The sequence below is a fragment of the Podarcis raffonei genome, chromosome 8 (assembly GCF_027172205.1).
Source record: "Podarcis raffonei isolate rPodRaf1 chromosome 8, rPodRaf1.pri, whole genome shotgun sequence".
In the NCBI taxonomy this organism is placed as follows: domain Eukaryota; kingdom Metazoa; phylum Chordata; class Lepidosauria; order Squamata; family Lacertidae; genus Podarcis; species Podarcis raffonei.
Genome location: NC_070609.1, coordinates 11,754,581 through 11,778,508, shown reverse-complemented (window position 1 = coordinate 11,778,508; position 23,928 = coordinate 11,754,581). Strand labels below are relative to the sequence as shown.

At 45.6% G+C, this 23,928-nt stretch overlaps 1 protein-coding gene across 1 annotated transcript; it reads right to left on the bottom strand.

The window, feature by feature from the left end:
• Positions 1 to 1,962: 1,962 nt before the first annotated feature.
• Positions 1,963 to 19,147, bottom strand: LOC128418353 (guanylate-binding protein 1-like). Its single transcript, XM_053397945.1, has 10 exons — positions 18,858 to 19,147; positions 17,772 to 17,899; positions 13,804 to 13,913; positions 11,988 to 12,190; positions 9,320 to 9,562; positions 8,830 to 9,110; positions 8,385 to 8,597; positions 6,020 to 6,122; positions 4,232 to 4,425; positions 1,963 to 3,445 (listed from the first exon to the last, which is right to left on the bottom strand). Exons 1-10 carry the CDS (start codon positions 19,045 to 19,047, stop codon positions 3,230 to 3,232), a joined length of 1,881 nt encoding a protein of 626 aa, XP_053253920.1. The 5' UTR covers positions 19,048 to 19,147; the 3' UTR covers positions 1,963 to 3,229.
• Between the last annotated feature and the right edge of the window lie 4,781 nt (positions 19,148 to 23,928).

The following is a 23,928-nucleotide window of genomic DNA, read 5'->3' as shown; positions in this document are numbered from 1 at the left end:
CATTTCCTGGTTTGCCAGAAGCGGCTTAGTCATGCTGGCCACATGACCGGAAGCTGTACGCCGGCTCCCTTGGCCAATAAAGCGAGATGAGCGCCGCAACCCCAGAGTTGGTCATGACTGGACCTAATGGTCAGGGGTCCCTTTAGCTTTACATAAAATAAAAGGGGGCATAAAATAAAAGGGGAGCTGTACGTCGGCTCCCTCGGCCTATAGAGCGAGATGAGTGCAGCAACCCCAGAGTTGGCCACAACTGGACCTAATGGTCAGGGGTCCCTTTACCTTTACTAGAGTTGGAGGGGACCCTGAGGGTCGTCTAGTTCAACCTCCCCCCCCCCTCGCAATGCAGGAATCTCAGCTAAAGCTAAAGGAGAGTCCAGAGGTCTGAGAAACGGTTCTGGAAATAGTTTGTGGGAAGTGCCCAAATACCTGTTCTGAAAATGCCAAAATACGTACCAGGCAATACTTTGATTAATCCAGCCCAAATGTCCCAAATTGGTATGTGAACTTGAGTTTTCCAGAACATTTGGTAATTGAGGGTGAACTTGGCTGACATACAGTGGTACCTTGGTTGACGAACTTGATCCGTTCCGGAAGTCCGTTCTTAAACCAAAGCATTCTTTAACCAAGGCGTGCTTTGCCATAGCAGTGGGGGTCTCAGTTTACAAATGGAACACACTCAACATGTTCTGCTTCCAAGGCAAAGTTCACAAACCAAAACACCTACTTCCATGTTTGCAGCATTCTTAATCCAAGTTGTTCATAAACTAAGCTGTTCTTATACCAAGGTACCACTGTATCTGGAATACCCAAGTCGACAGTGCCGTTTCCCCATAAAAATAGTTCAAAAATGGCATTTTGTTCAACTTTTCTGATGGGATTTTCAGTTTGAAATATGTCTACCTTATCAGATATGGGGTCTGCAGGTTCCCCCCTCCCTGACTGGTGTTTTATTTGTGGGTGTATCCTGCAATGTGCTCTCTACACAGTAAGCGGCGGCAGCGGGAGACCCCATTAGCTAAAGTGGTGCTTCAGGTTAAGAACAGTTTCAGGTTAAGAACGGACCTCCGGAACGAATTAAGTACTTAACCCGAGGTACCACTGTATAAGGCAACCGCATTTGGTGGAGACCAACAGGATCTCATAATGGGAAAAAATGCCAGTACAGTGGATGTTGGCAAACTGAATTTTAAAAAGGCGAAATAATATCAGAATTGTAGCTGTCAGGGATGCACAAGGGTAACGCTTAGGAACTTGGCAAAGTCATTTTTTATATTATGAATTTTTATATCATGGACATATGTTCTGTATTATTTTATTAATACTAATACAAGTTAGTCATGGCCTTTGGCTAAAACAACAAACTTACGAGCTAAAGAACCTTTTGCTCTGCTGTGCACAAGCCCTATGTCTTATGTCCCACTTTGCTGCTCCTGATATAACTCAACTTCACCTCGGTGCAGAAACTCCTCCTCACCTTTTGCAGATTGGGAGTCAACCCTGGTTTCAAACTCTGGCCCCATTGCATGTGAGATTTGAGACTTTCTATCAGGCCAGGGTTTCTCCAGCAGACTCTGTGCTCCTGACTGACTGGAAAACAGATGCTGGGGCCTATAAGTAGGATTTGGGGCACACGGCTGTTACAAAAAGCAAATTCAGATAGCATGACATTTTCATGGATATTGTACATCTTTGTCCAGGGTGGTATAGTGGTTAAGAGTGTTGGACAAGGACCTGGGAGACCAGGGTTCGAATCCCCACATGACCACGACACTTGGGTGATGACCATGGGGCATTCAAAGCCTCCCACAGCCTAACCAACCACACAGGGCTGTTGTGGAGATTCAGTGAGAGGAGTTTGCCACCTTGAATTCCTTGGGAGAATAAAGTTAAATAAATAAATAAGCCACCTCTTCTCCCATGCCACAAGAAAATTTAATGAAACACATAATTAAAAATGCAATGTGAACTCCAGAATTATTTTATTCTTTTGCCAGACATTTATTCACATAAAAAACAAGATCAAAATAAAAGTACAAGATCAAAGCAAACAGGCATATTTCAAATCCAGCAATTAAACCTACCCTCAAATGTGACGGTCAAATTTGTAAGCTTCCATTCGCTTACAATCTGCACCCAACCACATTATCAGGTCAAGTCTGTGGTAAGCATCACTCTACTAATACTGCAATATGGCACTCAGGCTACATCAACACAGCAGCTTTCTTCATCATAGTGGCTTTGGTGTGACCTGAGGCACTGTATGGCAAAAAGTTCTTCGTAGGCAACAGGCATGCAAGTACCTAACTGGCTTCGTCTTTAAAGAGGTTGCCTTTGACAAACACAGCACTATTATAAGGTGTTCAAGAAAATCTGTACACAATCTGCATCTTCAATACAATCTTGGAAGGTATTCTTGCCTCCCACTCGCAAGTGGAATTTTTTTACAGCTTCCTTTTTGCTTATTAACTTAATAATACAAATGTCAGGGAAGAAGAAAAAGGAAGTGTCAGTTCCAATGGGGAGGGTGGGGAAATCCTGGCAAATATAGTAATATGTGGGTGTGTCAGGGAACAACAGAAGCTAAACTAGGGGACACCCAAATGCCCTGGCTAACACACCACCAACTACATGCCTTCTTAAACAATCCAGTAGTAAAATCAACAGCTACTAGGCCCTTGACCACCTTCGAAAACCTTCTCCTAACAACAACAGGACATGACAAGGGGATGGTATCCACAATATACAGATCGTACCTAACACCACAGAAACTGGTGCTGATATGCCCAGGAACTTCACCAAAATGCTGGAGAGGCTTGACCTCCACAGGCACATACCCACATACCTCCACATGTGGTGGGAATGCCCTCAAACCCAATTCTTCTGGACAACAGTCATAAAAGAAAGAAACAAAATAACTAAACAGGTACTAGAAGTCACCCCAGAACTGGCCCTACTAAACATCTTCCAAGATAGCAATGCCCACTCACACTATAAAGAGCTCATAGCCCACCTACTCTCAGCAGCCAGAAACATCATAGGCAGACACTGGAGGGACCTGTCAGGAATAAACATGGAACACTGGTATCAAGTAGTATGGGAAACAGCCTTACTAGAAAAGTTAATCAATAAACTGAGACTGAAACTGACACGGGGAGAAATAGAAGAGGATGCCTTCACCACCAGTGTCGCACGACAACTGTAACTGATCTATAGGCCTTTTCCTGCTTGATCACAAGCGCTTTATAAAGTTAGAAGCCAGCGATCCAGCAAGTCTGGAGACAATACCAGGAAAAAAACATGTGGCAACATCTACCAGACCACCCAACACCCCGGCAAACCAAGATGGCTTCTTGATATTTTCAGTCTGTTGTCTCAGCTGATTAATCTCCCCATTTAGTCGATTTGCTTCTTTCTGGAATCCGTCCTTCAGCAAAGCCTCTTGCTCCTGTAAAAAGAGAGCATTCACATCAAAAGCAAAGGGGTGTGATTCGGCTTTCGGTGTGCTTAAGAATAAAAAGGTAAAGGAACATTAGGTCCAGTCATGACCGACTCTGGGGTTGCGGCGCTCATCTCACTTTATTGGTCGAGGGAGCCGGCGTAGAGCTTCCGGGTCATGTGGCCAGCATGACTATGCTGCTTCTGGCGAATCAGAGCAGCACACGGAAGCGCCGTTTACCTTCCCGCCAGAGCGGGACCTATTTATCTACTTGCACTTTGACGTGCTTTTGAACTGCTAGGTTGGCAGGAGCTGGGACCGAACAATGGGAGCTTACCCCGTCACGGGGATTCGAACCACCAACCTTCTGATCGGCAAGTCCTAGCACCACCCGCGCCCTGTGCTTAAGAATACTTCCAGCCAAACTGAAAGGAAAAAGCTTTCTTCTGGTGTTCTAAAAAAGGCATCTAATTGAATGGAATTTAAGTTTTTAACATCATTGTCTGCCACTTGACAGTCAAGGAGATGGCTCAGATCACGACGAACTTCCTTCCAACCCCAGAAGCTTCACTCCACAGCTGAGTGTGTCTCACAAGGATGCCTGACCAGGAAAAACACTGCTAACTAAATTAGATAGGGGCCCTGGGCTTGTGAGGAAGAGGGCTAACACTCCCCTGAGCCTGACTTGATCCATTTTGTAAGAAAGCACAGAACTCCAGAACCACCCAAACTAGCGTTCTTGTGTTTGCTTGTTGCAAATGCAGAAGAGGCCCAAGATGGGCCTGTGATAGTTACCCTGAGTTTACTCTCCATCATCATATTCTGCTCTTTCAATAGATTGTCCCTTTCTTTCACCATCTTCTCCTCCAGCTGACGGATGTTCAGCTCGTAGCTCCGTTTCTGATCCTCCATCTTCTGTTCCAGCTCAGCTTGCTTCTGCTTCTGGATCTCCTGCTCTCTCTGCGCAGCTTCAGCCTTTGCCTTCGCCTCTGTCCCGGGAATGAAAAAAAGGAAGAACGAATAACTGTAGGTGTTCGTGCAGTGTCACAAGATATTGTTCCACGGTTACTTACTGCTATGGAGTTTGGGTTTGGCTAAAATAGGGTTAAAGGGGCCAGAATTACTGCTTGAAGTTTGTTAATGCTCATATCTGTATTTGGAGAAAGCAAAAACCCCAAAGCAACTAGAAAATAGAAAAGTAGTAGCAGAAATAAATACTCCAGAGCAGTAGTTTGTGGGACGGATTCAAGTGAATACAGTCATACCTCGGGTTACAGACTCATTCACATCCCACAATTTTCAGTTCAATTGCCTGTCACTTTCCTAACAGCAGAAAAAGTTTATTTTTTAAGTGGAATTCTTGCACTAGGGCAACAGAATTCATTAATTGACTTGAATGTGCAAACCTAAATTTCCTAGTACAGTGGATGCTTGGGTTGCGAACGTGATGCGTGTGGGATGCACGTTCGCAATCTACAGCATACGCAACCCGCAGGGGCACATCTGTGCATGCGCAGGTTGCGATTCAGCATTTCTGCGCATGCGCAAAGAGTGATTTAGCGCTTCTGTGCATGCACGACCACCGAAACCCAGAAGTAACCCGTTCTGGTACTTCTGGGTTTTGGCGTGTCCGTAACCTGAAAAAGAACTTTTTCTGCTGTTAGGAAAGTGACAGGCAATTGAACTGAAAATTGTGGGATGTGAATGGGTAAAAGGGAAAATGTCTAAGCACCCTACAAGCAAGTCAGGATGAATAATAATAATAATAATAATAAATTTTATTTATATCCCGCCCTCCCCAGCCGAAGCCGGGCTCAGGGCGGCTAACAACAATAAAACAATACAAAAGTACAACACAAACAACACTCTAAAATCATTCATTATAAAATTAATTAAATTCAAGCCACTGGCCACCATTGGGCCAGAGCTCCGCGAAGATTGCCGAGGGAGGGAGTCAGGCTGTGCCCTGGCCAAAGGCCTGGCGGAACAGCTCTGTCTTGCAGGCCCTGCGGAAAGATGTCAAGTCCCGCAGGGCCCTAGTCTCTTGTGACAGAGTGTTCCACCAGGTCGGAGCCACAGCCGAAAAAGCCCTGGCTCTAGTTGAGGCCAGCCTAACTTCCCTGTGGCCTGGGACCTTCAAGATATTTTTATTTGAAGACCGTAAGTTTCTCTGTGGGGCATACCAGGAGAGGCGGTCCCGTAGGTACGAGGGTCCTAGGCCGTATAGGGCTTTAAATGTTCATTGTCATCACAATAAATGCTCAACACACGTTGGATCTAATCAAACCTCTGCAAAAGCTTTTTGTAAGCAGATTATTATTATTATTATTAATATACAACCCTATACCATCAGCCTTGAAAAGCACAGAGAGCTGAAAGAGAAAGTGGGAGAAAATGTCTCTTTTTCCAACATGCTTCTGTGTCATTTTCAAGGGGTAAAAAGACAGCCACACCCACAACCTCATGACCAAGTGGGCAGCATGTGGGGAGGCCCAGAGTCTTCATGGACCCCAGGGGAAGACCTCCAAGGAGCCACATTGTTGACCAGGGAGCCCCATGCATGCTACTTTCCCATCCCCTTACCTGCCATTTCCTTCTCTTTCTCTGACAGAGCTTGATCACTTAGCAGTATGGCTCTGCTGACATTCTCCTTCTCCTTGAGGAACTGCTGTAGGACTGTCTCTGCCTGCAACAGAAGAGTCAGCAGAGTGAATGAAGAGAGGCCGGCTAAAACAGATTGGGTCCCCCGCCTGCTTCACGTTTCCCATTTTTGCTTGATAAGGTGAGAAAGGAGAAATACAAATGCATGAACATTTCTGCAGTGATGTTAATAGTAAAGAGGAAGGGAGACTGTCTGAAGCATGGACTGTGAGAAGATTGATGGCCCAGATGGCATTTGACTCCCTGGCAGGCACCCCTTTCATTTCAGGCACAAAGTAGATCTCATCCTGCAGCTGAGGGTTGTGGACTTCCTTCTTCTATTACAAAAGGACTCCTCCTGGACGGTTAAGTCCAGTCAAAGGTGAATACGGGGCTGCAGCGCTCCTCTTGCTTTCTTTTTTTTTAAAGAATATTTATTAGATTTTCGAATTTTTTAAACAAACAAACAAAAACAGAACAAACAAATACATTTAAAAAGACATAAAGTTCATAAATCATACTTTTAAATGACAAATTTCTCAGACCTCCTCATACTTCTCCTCCTTGTATCCCAATTAAGGTTATTTGTTCAGCAAATCCTTCATTTTACAGCTTATAACATTACCTTATTTTTCAAACCCTTTTTTCCCATCTATGTTCCTTTATATCATTACAGCTAGAAACCACTCAATTTCAATCCAACACCATTTAACTTTCCTTAATTTTACAATATTTCTGTAAATAGTCCTTAAATTTTTTCCAATCTTCTTCAGCCGACTCTTCTCCCTGGTCACGGATTCTGCTCGTCAATTCTGCCAATCCCATACAGTCAATCAGTTTCATCTGCCATTCTTCCAGAGTGGGTAGATCTTGCGTCTTCCAATACTTTGCGATGAGTATTCTTGCTGCTGTTGTAGCATACATAAAAAAAGTTCTGTCCTTCTTTGGCACCACTTGGCCAGCCATGCCCAAGAGAAAGGCCTCTGGTTTCTTCAAGAAGGTATATTTAAATACCTTTTTCAATTCATTATATATCATTTCCCAGAAAGCCTTAATCCTGGGACACGTCCACCAAAGGTGAAAGAATGTACCTTCATTTTCCTTACATTTCCAACATTTGTTGTCGGGCAAATGATAGATTTTTGCAAGCTTGACTGGGGTCATGTACCACCTGTAGCGCTCCTCTTGCTTTCAGGCCGAGGGTGCCAGAGTTCATCCACAGACAGCTTTCTGGGTCATGTGGCCAGAATGACTAAACTACTTCTGGTGCAATGGAACACCGTGACAGAAACCAGAGCACACAGAAATGCTGTTTACCTTCCCACCACAGCGATACCTATTTATCTACTCGCACTGGCATGTTTCTGAACTGCTAGGTTGGCAGGAGCTGGGACAGAGCAATGGGAGCTCAGCCCATCGTGGGGATTCGAACCGCCAACCTTCTGATCAGCAAGCCCAAGAGGCTCAGTGGTTTAGACCACAGCGCTACCCGCATCCTCTGTATTATTCACCCCTAGAATTGTGGCCCTCTAAGAGCCTAAGCAGATATGTTGAGGGATGCCTGTGACTGGATCTGCTAGCATTCTGAAAGTTACTTAATACTGCTGGGGACTGCACATCACATCAGAGCAGCCAGGATGGAAGAGAAGGTCATCTGCTTTCCTGATCTAAACAGCCCTCCAAATATCCGATAACGCAAGGATCTCTCAGGGCCACTGTGTTCTAGTCCAATCTGCAGTCTCTAGCAATTGATTTTAAGTAAAATTCAAGGCACTGTGGACTTCCTGTGTCACATCTATATAGGTCCTAAATTGGGAAGCTCAGGCACATTGCTAGGGGAAGCAGAACAACTTCCCACAATCTCTCTCCCAGGCTCGACTGGAACAGGAATCTGAGCTTGTTTCGGCTGTATGCCTTTCTGTTTGCTACCAGGTTGAACAATGAACTATTAGACTGCAGTCAGACAAGCCTTAATTTTTCATGGATTCAGAATTTTTAAAATGGTGCAATTGTGTAGCAAGAGTTGTTGTTGTTGTTGTTGTTGTTGTTGTTGTTGTTGTTGTTGTCTTATACCCCCGCCCATCTGGCTGGGTTTCCCCAGTCACAATTTCAGTACCCAGTCTCCAGCTCTGGTACTCAGATATGAACTTTGCACCTATTTCAGCCACACCTATGAAATGTGTTTCAGGTTTTGGCAATTTGAATTCTGAGAAAACCATGATTTGGAGTGTACCCCCATCCTCCAATTAGCCGAGCTATTATAATGCCCCTTTAAGATGTTCATTCAGCAGCCCTCGCCCTTCCTCACCATCACTCCTTTTTTCTGTTCTTGGTGGTATCTCTGTTCCATTTCCTTCAGGTCATCCGAAAACAGCTTGTGACCGCCAGGACAGGAGTAAACCCCTTGTTTGATGTTTTCCTCCAGCTCCCCAGACAAGGACATCAACACAGCCCAACAGAGTTTTGAAGATTCCTGCTCATTCTTTTGGCAGAAGCCCTCCTTCATCTGGTCCATGGTTTTCTGGCAACACAAACAAAATAAAGCTGAGACATAGCTAAGCACTTCGAAACATTTCTAGTCTGGGAGAACAGACTTTGTGCGCCCAGATTTATTTTCAGAATAAAATTGTTCAAGACATTTCTTAACCACCCTCCACCAAAAGATTCCCGTGTGGTGGACAAAAATCTGAATATTTGGGTATGATATACAGTTTGCAGCATGTTAATATACAGGGGATCAAGGGACAACCTACCATGAGTTCCACCTGGAACCGTTGCTGGTCATCCTTGAAGGCACGAGCCAGGAACACCTGCAGGGCCTCCTTCTCACACTCGGCATGGATCCCCAGCAGCTCCTGGACCGTCTCCGTAGGAAGCTTCAGCTTTTGATCCATCAGCTCCCCGTAGCGCACAGTAGCATCATGGATAGCAGCCGAGTTCTCAATCTCAGCCAAGGCCAGCACTGCGCTCTCCATGCAAGGCACTTGCCCACTGCGAATGGTGTCCACATAGGTTGTCACTAGGTTCGCCAGCACTACCAGGGGGGAAAAGAAAAGGAGCTGGTTATGGGAGGGCACACTGAACTGCCTGTGCTCAGAGTGGCCCACTGGAATGCAAACCCAAGTAGCTAGGATGGTGGGCCAGATCCCAAGCTCCTCCCTGGGGCAATTATGGCAGGTGCACAGGGCCATCCAGCTGCCAACCAGCTAGTCTGAGGAGGACTACACAGTTACCAGGACTCACAGCGGCCATTGACAAGGTGTCCTCCCGGGATGGTCTTTTCCTTGGATGTACTATAGATGTAACGGCAGAACTGGCCGGCTTGTTCCACAAAGTCGGGCTCCAGCTGGCTCTCCTGCATCGACTCCAGATGGGGCAGGTTCTTCCTAGTAGTGGGTCGGTCAAAAATGAAACACTTGCGAGTGGGGAAGAACATCCGGATGCATTTGCGAGGCAGGTTGTACAGCTGAACACCAGAGGCATCGCCTGGAAAGAAGACGATGGAGATGTTAGCCATTTTCCTGAGTCATGCAGGGGTTTCACCCTCAAAGCCTTCATGATGAAGTAGCCTCCACAGGACTCTGAAGGGTGGCAGCTGTTAACAATCAGTATTATTTGTGCATATAAAGTCCAATACAATGCATTTGAGCCCAAGAGAGGATCTTATTGCTTCTTGCTTCAAAAACTCTTTCACAGCAGTGTGTAAGACAGCCTTTCTCAACCTGTGGGTCCCCACATGTTGTTGAAGTACAACACCCATCACCCCTAGCTAGCCAGGCCAGAGCTCAGGGATGATGGGAGTTGTAGTCCAACAACATCTGGAGACCCACAGGTTGAGAATCGCTGAGTCGCTGATTTGTCTGTCCTCACAAACTCCTCCAGACACAGCATCTGCTTGAAGTTTCCACACTCCCATGTTGTTGTTGTTGTTGGTCAATGAAACAACAACAAGACAACCTCCAACTCCCTCCCCTCCTATATAAGAAACACACTCACTTTTAAAGGGACTTAACAAATTAACAAGGCAATGAGTCAGCATTTCTGTGACCTTAATCGGAGTCACAAGATTCTGCAGCTGTTACATTACATAGGTTTTCTTTCCCCCAGTACAAATCACTCTTTGTAAAATACATTTCCTAACAAATACAGTACCAGTACAAATATTAACAGGAGATGGGGAGCTTGTGGGTAAATCTGAAATGGCACATGGAAATGCAAAGATACCAGTGGGTTGGAACATGGAAGAGAAAAAGTGGGATTTGAGCAAGGCAGATATTTCATACTACAGAAGGGAAGGCATACTATACTTCATGGTTATCCTTATTAAGTACATAGGCACACAACCCTTTCCGCTCTTTCTTGCTCCCCACCCCCCTTCTGACTACTAGATCTAACTTTAGATGGCAAGCCTATAGGCACGAGTTTCTAAGTTTTAAGCAACAGCTAGTAATTTCAGATGCATTATGAATTCTGAGTGTTTTTAAATATATGCAGTGGTACCTTGGGTTAAGTACTTAATTCGTTCCGGAGGTCCGTTCTTAACCTGAAACTGTTTTTAAACTGAAGCACTACTTTAGCTAATGGGGCCTCCTGCTGCTGCCGCGCCACCAGAGCACATTTTCTGTTCTCATCCTGAAGCAAAGTTCTTAACCCGAGGTACTATTTCTGGGTTAGCAGAGTCTGTAACCTGAAGCGCCTGTAACCTGAAGCGTATGTAACCCGAGGTACCACTAAAAACAACAGTCTCATGCACTTTAAAGACTAGCAAGTATGTTATGGCATAAGCTTACTCTCTCAGGTGCATGGAATGTTATCCCAAGTTGGCAGATATATACACACATGCAAGTTACAAAGCTGGGTTAGCCAGCCTAGTGCCCTCTAGGTGTCATGGGACTGCAACTCCCATCATCCCTAAGCAGTGTCCATGCTGACTGGGGCCTACCAGAGCTGGCTGTTTGTGGGGGTAACGCTCCGTTTTGCAAAGGCAAACCTCGCACAAAGACGTGCCACAGCATGTCAATGTTACGCTTGCTTTCCCTGACCTTTTGCCTTCTTGGCTAGAAAACAGGGTTTCCCCCCTGACCTTTTGTCCTTTCACAAACTGCTTAGACATATCGCTTGGTTGGAGCATGGCAGGGAAAGCAGGTGTTATCAAGTATCGGGGGAGGACATTTGAGGGAAACACCTGCTGACATGTGTATTTGCTAATGCTGGGAATGTGCTTAGATGGAAATATGTTAAAGTTCAGAGTGGTTTCACTACAGCTTTGCAACTGTTGATTTTTGCCAATAAAAGAGGCTCTGCCAAGCTAGCCGATTAGCTTGCTTCCGCATAGCTCACTCGCATTCAACCTGTCGTCTCAGTTATTCCTACAGCTGTTAGTAAGTTAGCAAGGTTCCGTTGTGTTTGCTGCAACAGAGGAACTTGGCTACCCCTTTGAAACAGTTTATATACTGTATTTTATTGTGGTTTGTTGGGAGGAATTTTGTGCAGAGGAAAGCTGCAACTGTTTCAAATAAATGTGATGTGTAAACACATCAAACGTACTTTGAAACACGACTCTGCTAGGTAGTAAAGACATGACGTTAACACACCTAGACTGGTATTAAACTAAAGCCACATTCACACAAAACTTCAAAGCACTAGGATACCATTTTGACCAGTCATGGCTTCCCCCAGAGAATTCCGGGAACTGGAGTTTGTTAAGGGTGCGAAGAGTTGTTAGGAGACCCCTAATCTCCCCCAAGAGCTACAATTCCCAGAGTGGTTTAACAACCAATACTCCTTCTCAAGGAACTCTGTAGTCTGGGAAGGGGAAGAGTAGTTTCCCAACACCTCAGCACCTTTAACAAACAGCACTTCCTGGCATTCATTGGGGGAAGCCATTGAATTCGCCCGCCACTGTCAGTACCTTTCTTTAATCTCAAGGAATGTTCCAGATACTCGTCTTCAGTGATGGGGCGCCCATTCAGCTCCAGCTGCAAGGTGAAATCCCGCAAGGCCCAGACGAAACTTGGGAAGAAGCGGACAAACTCAGCAGAGTCTTCCAGTCCCTCACTGCCGCCCCCGGGGGACGATTTGGCTTTGATGCGCTCAGTGAGCTCTGTCACATAGCTGTTGGCCAGGTTTAGGAATCAAGAGACCAGTTGCCTGCACAGGGGGAGAACAAGCAGCCCCTCAAAATACCCCCACCATGCAATACAGAACAGACAGTTCGATGCAAACGAGAAAAGTCCTGTACCTTTAAACTGCTGCATATTTTGGAGCGCCATCTCATTAACCTTTTCCACTGCATGTGCAGAACAAATCCTCATGCAGCTGCATTTGTGGTGATGATGTCCTCACTATGTGCCCTTTCCATGCCTCTTCCCCCCCCATTCCCGCCCCCAAGGGTGGACTGCTTTGAAATTATTGCCACAGGAAAACAAAGTTACAGCAGGAGAGAAAAGCCCTTCAACTTTATGTGGCACATGGATGGCAGTTTTAGAAAAATGATGTCAAAGATGTTCAAAGTTGCGAGTTAACTCTTTATTAGCAAAAGCAAGATCTTCATGGACTTGGTTGAGTGTGAGGCCAAGGGAGCACAGCAGCTCACTTCCGGTAGGTCTTGCCCCATGACTCCATTGCTGAGACTGAAAGTCCCTGCCTCCCCATAGCAGTCTAGGTCCCTCCTCTCCAGGGCTTTCCCCAAACAATCAGAGACTGCGCCTGCATTCAACTTGCCACTGCTCTGCCCATTTCAGCCCTCTTCTGGTTCTGGGAGACAAGTGGGGAGGGAAGATTGTAGCAGCAGGATGGGGAGACTCCTGTGACTTTTCATTGACCTGACACCTTCCTCTTGGTGTCCTCCCACTCGCCGGCTTTGGCTTATGCCTTTGATTGTGAACTGCTCTCTGCCACAGATTCTTCCTGATCACTAAACCCTGTTACCTCCTCATCTTCTTTTGTTTTCTGTTTTTTATGTATATAATTTTTATTAAATTTTCTGTTTTACAATTTCAAATTCTCATTTTACATCCTTAAGATATCAATGACTTCTCTTCTCTTTCCATGGTTCATTTTACATATCTTAAATCCCTGCATATTGTACAAAAAACTATACCAATCAGTTTACCGTTATTGCATCCATCAAAACTCATTTACACTGTTGAATTTATCTTAATGTTGCCAGCGTTTTCAGCTGGGCACAATTATTTTCCATATATTCAATAAATATTTTCCAATCTTCTTTAACTGTATGTTCTTCTTGATCTCTTACTCAGCATGCTAAGCCTGCAAGTTGTGAATATTCTGTCAAGTAAGTTGCCATTCTTCTTTGGTTGGAAGCTTGCTCATTTTCCATTTTGGGGCTAACATAACCTCCTCATCTTCTGAGACTTCCTCTTCCCAGTCTGACTCCTCCTCTTCTAAGTTATCACCAACTTTGAACGGTATGATTTACTGCTGGCTTGCTCTGTGGACTTGTGGGTCACAATACCAAAAAAGGATGAAAACCTAACACTACAAAGGCTAGAGTTGTACCCGTTGTTCTGCACACTCTTGCCTCTGGTCCCACCCACCACTGGCACATGGCCCCTGGAAGGTTGCACATAAAATAATGTGGCCCCTGGGCTGAAAAATATTTCCTACTGAGAAGAGGCAATGTCCTAAAGAGAGAGAGCCAATACAGGACTTCCTCAAACTCCCTCCAGCAAATGAAAATCAGAGTTAGTGCTTGGGAAGGATACTGAAGCTGATCCATAGCTTGCTGGTCAATGGCACCAAAACTGTTGTAGACCAGGGTGCTGCTCAGGAGCACAGCCAAAGCGAAAATCCAGGTGTCGTTTTGAGTGTCGCCCTAAGAAAGGAGGAAGAAAGTGACTTCCGGGTTAGCGCCATCGGCAATGGCGGAGTTCCTCTGACCGGGAGGAACCCGCTCCGCAAAAATCGGGTCTTGCCGCCGCGGCGAAGGCGGAGACCCCTCAAAAATCCCAGGCGGGTGAAGCCTGGGAACATGGGATTCGGCTGACACCAGGAGCGCCTCCCCTACTCGCAGGGAACCCCTTTTTCGGGGCTCTGAAACGACATGGGGTGAGCAGCGCAGTGTTTTGAATCGACTGCTACTTTTGTGGAGTGAAGCCGCATAGCCGTTGCCGGAGAGCGCTGACTTTTTCCTGTGGACAATTGGACTCTAAAACAAGTACCCGTGAGTAGAAACGGAAAAATTGGATTAAGAAACATGTTAATTTGGCACCAAAGCGGGAAGGTTCAAAACAGGAAGTCCGCCTTCCGCTTTTTGTAAATAGACTGAAGCAAAAACTTTGTAAGCTAATAGCCTGGAAAGTCGCTTACAAAGGTCAAAATTTTCTTCATTTTACAATCACTAAAACCCCCTTGGAAGCAGGAGAAAAGGGGGGGAATTTTGAGTGTTCAAGCCTGCAGGAGGGAGTAAAGAAAGATAAGTTTCCACCGTCTCAAACCTGGGAACGGGGTGTCAGAGACAGAAATTGTCGGAGACGTTCATTGACTGTGAATGGAGCATTTTGACAGATAGCTAAAAAAAAGAGAGAGAGAGAAAAACAATCTGATTTCAATGTTGCCTTTTGCATTTAAAAGATACAAAGTATTTGAAAAACGTAAGTAATCTTTTTTGGGGGGACTCGCTTTAAAAAGATGGATACAAATAAAAATTGTCTCCTCTAGAGGGAGCTTGTTAAATTGTTGCTGCAGTTTGCCTGGAGACTCTACAGCTGCAAGATTAAGATCGTGGGATTAGTTTTTTGACCTTGAATAATAATGTGTTGGGAGGAAGCTTTGGTGCTTGCTCTCTGTAAGACAAATGCTTTGTTGGAGCAGTTGCATGAGAAGGTGGATTTGATGAACAAAAAAACTGGATTTGATGACGGCTGTAGGGCAAGAACTAACTCAGGAACCTGTTTTAACTGGGCAAGTACAAGTGCAGAAGACAATGAACGAGGTTGTGGTTGCACCTCAAGCAATACAAATGGAGAGATCTGAGGCCCTGCAGGAGCATAAGCCGTTGGTTTTGAAGATTGAATTTGGAATGGGCCAGGAGAAGTCTGGAGATGAGGAGACTTTTAATTTCGGAGGGACTTTGAAACATGTTGTTAAATATTTTTTTGATTATTCTGATGACGGCGGGGAGTGTGACTCTGGGGAATGGGCTGGTCGGATGAAGGGAGATAACTTTGGTTTGGAATCCCCCAGAGACCTACTCTCCAATGAGAAAGGAAAGAAATCAGGAAAGAGACCAACAAAAGACAAGGGAAAGTGCAAATATAAACAAGATGGAGAAGATCTGCAGAAGGGGCCTGGAAGAGACTTAAGAGCCTCGGACATAAGATTACCAGGTTGATGAACTAGATGGAATGGACGGTAAGGTCTGACATAACCCGAGACCAGGAAGAAGGGACGTTGGATGGAGATTGGAAAAAAGTTTATAAAGAAAATTTGTTATATTGGGAATTAGTGTAAATTAATGAATATTGGGGGAAATGTTGGAATGAAACTATCTGGCTTTAGTAGAAACAATATAAGGAGTTATGTATAAATAAGTTTATAAGTTTTAAGCTTTAAGGTATTTTTCGGTAAGATAAGGTTAAATAAATTGAGGTAAATTGAATAACAGAATTTGGTGAAAGATGGATAGGATCTGTTGAGTTAAGTAATAGGTTAGACGGTTAAGATAAATTGTTTAATAAAAAGTTAGAAAGATGGAAAGAATTTGCTGAAACAATTAAGCTAGAATACAAAAAGGGAGGTGTGAGGAGGTCAATGAAACAAGCAAATGAAAGGTAAAGATAGGCAAAAAGGGATTTTTTCTTTTTTTTGTTGTGATTATGTATTGGTTTTTTATGTATTTTTTTTCCTTTTTATGTATTGTGGTGTTGTTTTTTCCTGCTTTTTCTCTTTTCTCTTTTTTTTTGTAATCTTGAAAACATTAATAAATATTATTTTTTTTAAAAAAGGAGGAATAAAGTGTGGCAATCACACAGGGTCCCCGGCCATCTCACTGTCTATTGATCCCTGTGCCACCACTTTATTTCTCGCTCCCAACACCTAAGCCCTACCAGGGACAATACTGAGTCCAGTCAGGGTTAAATTGGAACATAAACTTTTGTTTATTTATTGCAGTTTAACAAGCGTGTGGTTTCATAAACAGTATCAGTCAATTACATTCATGGGGTGCCTATCCAGACCTATAACTTCCACTACCTGCTCTCACTTCCTAAACCACCTCTCAGATATTTACTTGTCTTCCTAGCCCCTAACTGTTCATGACTCAGCTTATTTTGCTACACTAACTCAACCTACCCACAGACTCTATTCCAACTCACTCCCACTCCAACCAACCACCCAACTCCCAACAAACTCCCCCAACCCTCCCAGAGCTGGTTTTATAATCCCTCTGACTCCAAGCCCCTGGGTCCCGATTGGGTAACCTGTTTAACTATTTCACCTCCAGCACTCTCTCAGATGTTAACGTCACAGAAAGCTGCTAGGTTCTGCTTCTCCGCTTCCACCGCAGTGTTGCTGCAGATATTGTTCACAGAATCATAGAACTGATTCTATGACCCTGAGGATCATCTGGTCCAACCCCCTGCGATGCAGGAATACAATGCAGCTGTCCCATACGGGGATCGAACCTGCAACCTTCACATTATCAGCTCCATGCTCTAACCAACTGAGCTGCACAATACATAAGTACTGATTCATTCTCAAGTTATTTGTTGCTTTTACTTGGCCCTGGGAAAGCTGGCGTAGCGGGCTAAGGACTGCCACTGACGCAGTTGCACTACTGAGAACCAAAGTGCTGTTGGTGCTGGGCTGTCCCTAAACTCCCTTCCTTTGAGCCCCGATTCTGGGTTTTTAACAGCAGCTAGTCACGTCAAAATCAAGCAGGGAAAGCTTTGCCCAACACTTGTTCCCATGCCAGAGAAAAGCTTTTCAAGGATAATAATAATAATAATAATAATAATAATAATAATAATAATAATAATAATTTTATACCCCGCCCATCTGGCTGGCTTTCCCTAGCCACTCTGGGAGGCTTCCAACAGAATATTAAAAATACAATAAAACATCAAATTAAAAACTTCCCTAAACAGTTTCTGTTCCTCAGGCTGATGCTATTGTTGCCAGAAACAAAGTGGCAACTCTAAAGCACAAGTGTGCAAGGAAGTTGAGAAATACCATTGGCGTAGCGATGTTTGCTCATGTAGGCTCGAGCTTGTCCTTTGCTATCCCGTACCACTGTGGATGGGAAAGCAATCAGCACCAGATTCACACTATAGACCTTCTTCCAGCTCTCAACTTCAACTGACTGGAAATTCCAAAAATTACATAAATTGTGCTGAGCCATCAAAATCCCAGCAGCCAAAATATTTAGTCATACTTGGGGCTTTCCTGTAGTTTACAAAGAGGTCGGCACCCTCACACCTGCTTGTTTTCACAGTCCCTTCGCCGAGACCTGGTTTCAGCCTCAAGAGTCGCACTTTGAATGTATAAAACATTTATCTCTGTTGATGTGTGCATTTTCTGGTTCTGTAGACAAATACCTGGCAATGATCCTTCAGCAGCTGCGTACGGTGGCAGATATGTTGCGCCTGGCCCTGCCACAAATGCTGTTATGTCCTAAGCCCGTACATGCTAGGCAGAAATTCAGCGGGTGCGCCATCCAAGAGTTCAGAATTACCTTTTCCACATCGCCTAGTCCCTCTGTATCCAGAAGCACAAGGGTTTGACCAGGCCTGCCAGGGTAAGGGATGCACCACATCCAAATTCCCTTGGTCTTCGACTGCACCGTAGAACCCAGGGGGAAACCTAACCATGGAGACAACCAGATTTTCAGGATTTAGGAAACCGGAATCATGTGAGCTAGTAAGATCAGGGAATGCGGCTGACGCCCTTTCTCTTGGAAGGCTCTTACGCCAGTTCCCTCTCCCACACAGGGGGGTGGGGTGGTAGGAAAAGTGGGCTTCTGTTTAGGAAACTAGAAAGCTTCCTGACACTGAATCAGCCCATCTAACCCAGTATTGTCTACCCTGACTGACAGCAATTCACCAGGGATTTCAGACTAGGAGCATTCAACCTGGGAACTTATACATGCAGATCAAATACTCTACTAATATTCTACATTTTCCAAAGAGATGTACCAGGAAAACTAGGATTAGAGGCATGCTGGACTCTTGTGGAAGTTTCGTCCAAATTGTTGCCTTGGAACACATTAACTGTCCTTGAATTGTTGTTGTTGTTGTTGTTGTTTATACCCCACCATCTGGCTGGGTTTCACCAGCCATTCTGGGTGGCTCCCAACAGAATATTAAAAACACAATAAAACATCAAACATTAAAAACTTCCCTAAACAGGACTGCCTTCAGATGTCTTCTAAAAGTCAGATAGTTGTTTATTTCCTTGACGTCTGAAGGAAGGGCGTTCCACAGGGCTGGCGCCACCACTAAGAAGGCCCTCTGCCTGGTTCCCTGTAACCTCACTTCTCGCAGTAAGGGAACTGCCAGAAGGCCCTCGGCGCTGGACCTCAGTGTCTGGGCTGAATGATGGGGGTGGAGACGCTCCTTCAGGTATACTGAGCCGAGGCTGTTTAGGGCTTTAAAGGTCAGCACCAACACTTTGAATTGTGCTTGGAATAAGTAACTACATGACTCTCTCTGCACAGAAGGGCACTCTGTGGTCCACACACACCCCCATGTGAGCATAAAACACTTAAATGTAGCGTTTGATCCCCTCCCTCTCGAGGGTTCACTGCAATTTTCTCTCTCACCTGAGTTTCTGCCAGCTAGTTTGTTCATGAGGTAGGACTTGCCCGTTCGGTAGAGTCCCACAATGGCAACCACCACCACCGGCTGGCGAATTTCGGAGAGCAGGCGAAGGGCCTTGTCACAGACGAAGAGCTTCCTGTCCCTGTTCTCGATCAGGCAGATGGGCTCGGACATGTGGCTTTCGGGCGCCATTGCTCTAAACCTTAAAGTACCGTTTGGGGTAGGAGACAGATGGAAAACCAGGAAGAGTCACCATGGGATATATTTCATGTACACCTATGAATCAAAAATATGAGCTGCACGGATCCAGCAGCCAGAAGAATCAGAAAGATGCTATTTATTTATTTATTTATATTTAGATAGATGTTTGTTTGTTTGTTTGTTTTTGTTTTGACAAAGTAATAATCACAAATATATAAGAATAACAATGTGCACCCCACCCCCGAGACCATTCCATTGCAACTATCTAACATCCCAAAATTTCAACACGTCTTGCGATGGTTTGACCCCTTTCATTTTAACAGTATAAATTCTACAAACACTCTCCCTGTCTCCTCAAAATCATTTCTCCTGCATATTCCCCATCTTATCTTAATGGCACATATTACTTAATCATTAATAGCTATAACCCACCCCTCTTTATACCATTTTTCCATTTTATATTCTGCTTGCCCCTTCCACTTCCTAGCTATCGTAATTCGTGCAGCTGTCAATAAATTTGTAAGCAAGTCTTTCATAGCCTGTGAACCTTCCACCCCATTGTAAATAGATAATAATGCTACCTCTGGACTTTCGGTCAGCTTTAACCCAGTGATTTCTGTTATTTCCTTAAACTCCCTTTGCCAAAAAAAGTTTACATATTTACACCACCACCAGTGAAGATAAGATAGATGATTTATAATGTGCACAAGCAATGTTCAAATAAATCCATTAATAAAACACAGCTAAAAAATTTAGGTAATGAATTTGATTCAGTGTTGACCATTTGTTCTGTATGCCATGAATTTATAATTTCTGGAAGTTTTAATGATTTCATGGTACACTGCCAAGATATTATATTTATTACCATTTGAACAACTTGATGGTTTATTGCCTTAATGGGGCGCAGCAACAAAACCGCTGACGAATTTGCAAAGCTAAGCAGGGCCAGGTATGGTTTCGATTTGGATGGGGAACCATTTGTTGAGATTCCTGCATTGACCCTCAGGGTTCCCTTCAAATCTACAATTCTCTGACTCTATGATTCTGTCATCTCAAACATGGGTAGGCAAGCTAAGGTCCGGGGGCCGGATCCAGCCCAATCACTTTCTAAATCCAGCCCATGGATGGTCCGGGAATCAGTGTGTTTTTACATGACTCAAATGTGTCCTTTTATTTAAAATGCATCTCTGGGTTATTTGTGGGGCATAGGAATTCGTTCATTTCCCCCCCCTTCAAAATATAGTCCGGCTCCCCACAAGGTCTGAGGGGCAGTGGACCGGCTCCCTGCTGAAAAAGTTTGCTGGCCCCTGATCTAAAAGGTTGCAGGTCCTGCGTCCCTGCATTTGTGGCCCTGAAATGATTAAAATAGCATTCTCCCTTTAAACTCTGCCTTCACCTCTCTCCTCTTCCTTCGTTTTTCTTGCGTCATATTTTAGACTGTAAGATCCTCAAGGCAAGGAATTAACCTTTTGCAAAACACCACACATATTGAAGTTGCAGTAATAATAATAATAATGATGATTTAATATTTTTAATTTTCTGTAAATTGCCATGGCTTTTATTGGAAATGAAAGGTGGCATACAATTTAGACAAACAATTTTTTCTGTTACTGTTATTATTAGGAAGAAACTATGTTCTGAGCAAACTTCTCACCCAAGAATCTCTGGGGAGCCCTGTGTTTTGAGGAACACCGTTTCAAAACCACCAGCTTCGTGGGGTCTCCCTCCCTCCCTCCCTGTGATAATTACTGGGGCAGTTAAAACTTGCTTCAGTTTCCGGATCGAGGCCCTGCCTTGCCCAGAGACACACCAGAGGACCCGGAAGGTTGACTGGCCTCTTTGCAGCCTGCAAAGCAACCCATCGCGCAAAACCACAAACCGCAGAGGGTTCGTGTGGGAATCCCCAGGCCGATTCTCACGAGACACGCACCAATGGGGTAATGGTGCCAAATGCACAAAACTCATCTTCTTAGTTAGCATCATTGGAGCCAAATCCTAGGGGGCCGAGGTCCCTTCGCCCCCCCCCGCAATAAAATGTTTGAGGGGGTCGCGCCCCCCCCGCAATGCCATTCAAACGATGTGCGTGCGCCGTGTCATGTGACAGATTATGTGGTGCGAGGCTTACCTCCCCTACCCCCCCCGCAATTTTATTGAAGTTGACACCCCTGGCTAGAACTCTTTCCTTAGCTCATCGCCCTCCCCCCCCCCCTCCAGCTTGGCGCTAAACCAGCCTCAGACGCGCGGAGACATTTGGCAGCACCTCGTAAGCAAAAAAAGCTTCGCTTCGGCGCCGCTCCAAATGGCTAGCTAAAACTAGCTCGGGTGGGGATCCAAGAATAAACAACCGGCTCTTCGCTGCCCCGTGAGCGCCGCTGCTCTGCTTTTGCATGCGCACCAGCAAACCGCGCGTCTACTCGGAAGTAAACCAGATGGCGACGGCTCTCCCCCTCTCCTCTCGCGCAGGGGTTCCCAACTTTCCGGTGCAACGTCTACTCAGAAGTAAGCCTTCCTTTAACCCCACGGGGCAGGAGTGCCAACTTGGCCCCGGGGCCGTGGGTGGCATGCAGCGTGCATGACCCTGGCACCGAAATTTGTGGGTGCCCGGTCCCCTTCATGGGGGATTTTGTGGGCGATGGCGCACCCACCAGGGTCCCAGGGAGTTGGCACCTATGCCACGCGGATGACTCCCGGGTAAAGGGGGCTGGGATTGCACGTGTGGATTCTCGCAGCAGGCAAACGAGGAGGCGGCTCTCCGAGCTCCGCCTCCGCGGCTGTTCAGCAACGGGGATCGCGGCGCAACTGCCGATCGCGGCGAGGTCCGCCCGAAATGTGGCCCGGTCGCTCTCCTTACCTCCCGGCAGCAGCAGCGGCCTCTGGCTCCCAGACCTCCCGCGCGCTCTCCCGCCGACCCCGCTAACTCTGGCTCCTCGCCTGCTCAGCGGGGCTTTTGTTCGCGACCAGGAAGTGAAAGTGAAAGCAGCCCCTGATTGTAAGCGCAGGATTCCAGGAAGAGCGGAGAGTTCCCGGCAGCGCCACCCGCGTCCTCCCTTTCTGAGTTTTTATCTTTAAAGACCAACTAAGTTAGTTCTTGGTATGAGCTTTCGTGTGCATGCACACTTCTTCAGATACACTGAAACAGAAGTTGCCAGATCCTTCTATATAGTGAGAAGGTAGACTGGAAAGAGAAGCTGCTGAATTGCAACTCATTACCAAACTTAAAACCATGGAGAGACCTGGTCTGAACAAAGACATTGGATTCTTATCTCATTATACATGACAAAGCCATTTTTCACCTTCTCACCCCTTGCTTTTTCCTGTAAGACCTATTGCAGTCGTTAAGAGTCGTCAACAGGCTCATCACAGCTATCTGCCAATCACCCATTCCCACCACCCTTCTGAGTAATACCCCCTCCCCACCTTCTCACTATATAGAAGGATCTGGCAATTTCTGTTTCAGTGTATCTGAAGAAGTGTGCATGCACACGAAAGCTCATACCAAGAACTAACTTAGTTGGTCTTTAAGGTGCTACTGGAAGAGGGGAAAAAAATTTGTTTTGACTATGGCAGACCAACACGGCTACCTTTCTGTAACTGAGTTTTTATCTGTCTTCACGCACGGATCTGGGTATTTCTGAACTGTTGCCAGTTATGTATGCCCTTTTATGGACGTCTGTTCTGTATTATTTTATTAATACTATTGCCTAGTGTCAGTTTGTTGTGGACTTTGGCTAGAACAATAAACTTATGAACTTGATATATGCCTAGCTTTTGTGGGATTTTAGTGTTGTGAGGGGGGGGTTGGGGGGGGAGTCCCTGCGACGGGGTGAGCTCCTGTTGCTCGGTCCCTGCTCCTGCCAACCTAGCAGTTCGAAAGCACGTCAAAGTGCAAGTAGATAAATAGGTACCACTCCAGCGGGAAGGTAAACGGCATTTCCGTGCGCTGCTCTGGTTTGCTAGAAGCGGCTTAGTCATGTTGGCACATAACCCAGAAGCTGTACGCCGGCTCCCTCGGCCAATAAAGCGAGATGAGCGCAGCAACCCCAGAGTCGGTCACGACTGGACCTAATGGTCAGGGGTCACTTTACCTTTACTAGTAGTCTGTATAATGGCCGAGTCCTAATTCCTGGGCTCCTAGACCCACAGCAAGGGTTAAAATCTGGTATGAACTAGCCAGGCCATCTCCTTGGTGACTTACTGGGGAAACTGTATGCCGGCTCCCTCGGCCAATAAAGCGAGATGAGTGCCGCAACCCCAGAGTTGTCCGCAACTGGACCTAAGGGTCAGGGGTCCCTTTACCTTTACCTATAACAAAGGAAAGTAGCTTTGTGCCAAATGGGTGCCCCCCCTTCCCTCACCTGGCTTGAAGGGGCAGCAGAGTTATGTGTGAGAGTTGGAAACAGCCTTCAGGCGGAAGCCAGGGAAGGAGAGCCATGCTTGATTTCTGTTGTCAGGGTGGGTAGGTGGGCGGGTGGGTATGCATATAGCTAAATATGCAAATAGGGATGGCGTTGTGGTCTAAAACACTGAGCCTCTTGGGCTTGCCGATCAGAAGGTCAGCGGTTCGAATCCCTGCAACAGGGTGCTCTCCCATTGCTCTGTCCCAGCTCTTGCCAACCTAGCAGTTCGAAAGCAAGTGCAAGTAGATAAATAAGTATCGCTGCGGCGGGAAGGTACGCTCTGGTTTCTGTCATGGTGTCCCGTTGTGCCAGAAGCGGTTTAGTCATGCTGGCCACATGACCCAAAAAGCTGCCTGTGGACAAATGCTGGCTCCATCTGCCTGAAAGCAAGATGAGTGTCGTCGCAACCATAGTCGCCTTTGACTGGACTTTAACCATCAAGGGGTCCTTTACCTTATATATGCAAATAAACCAT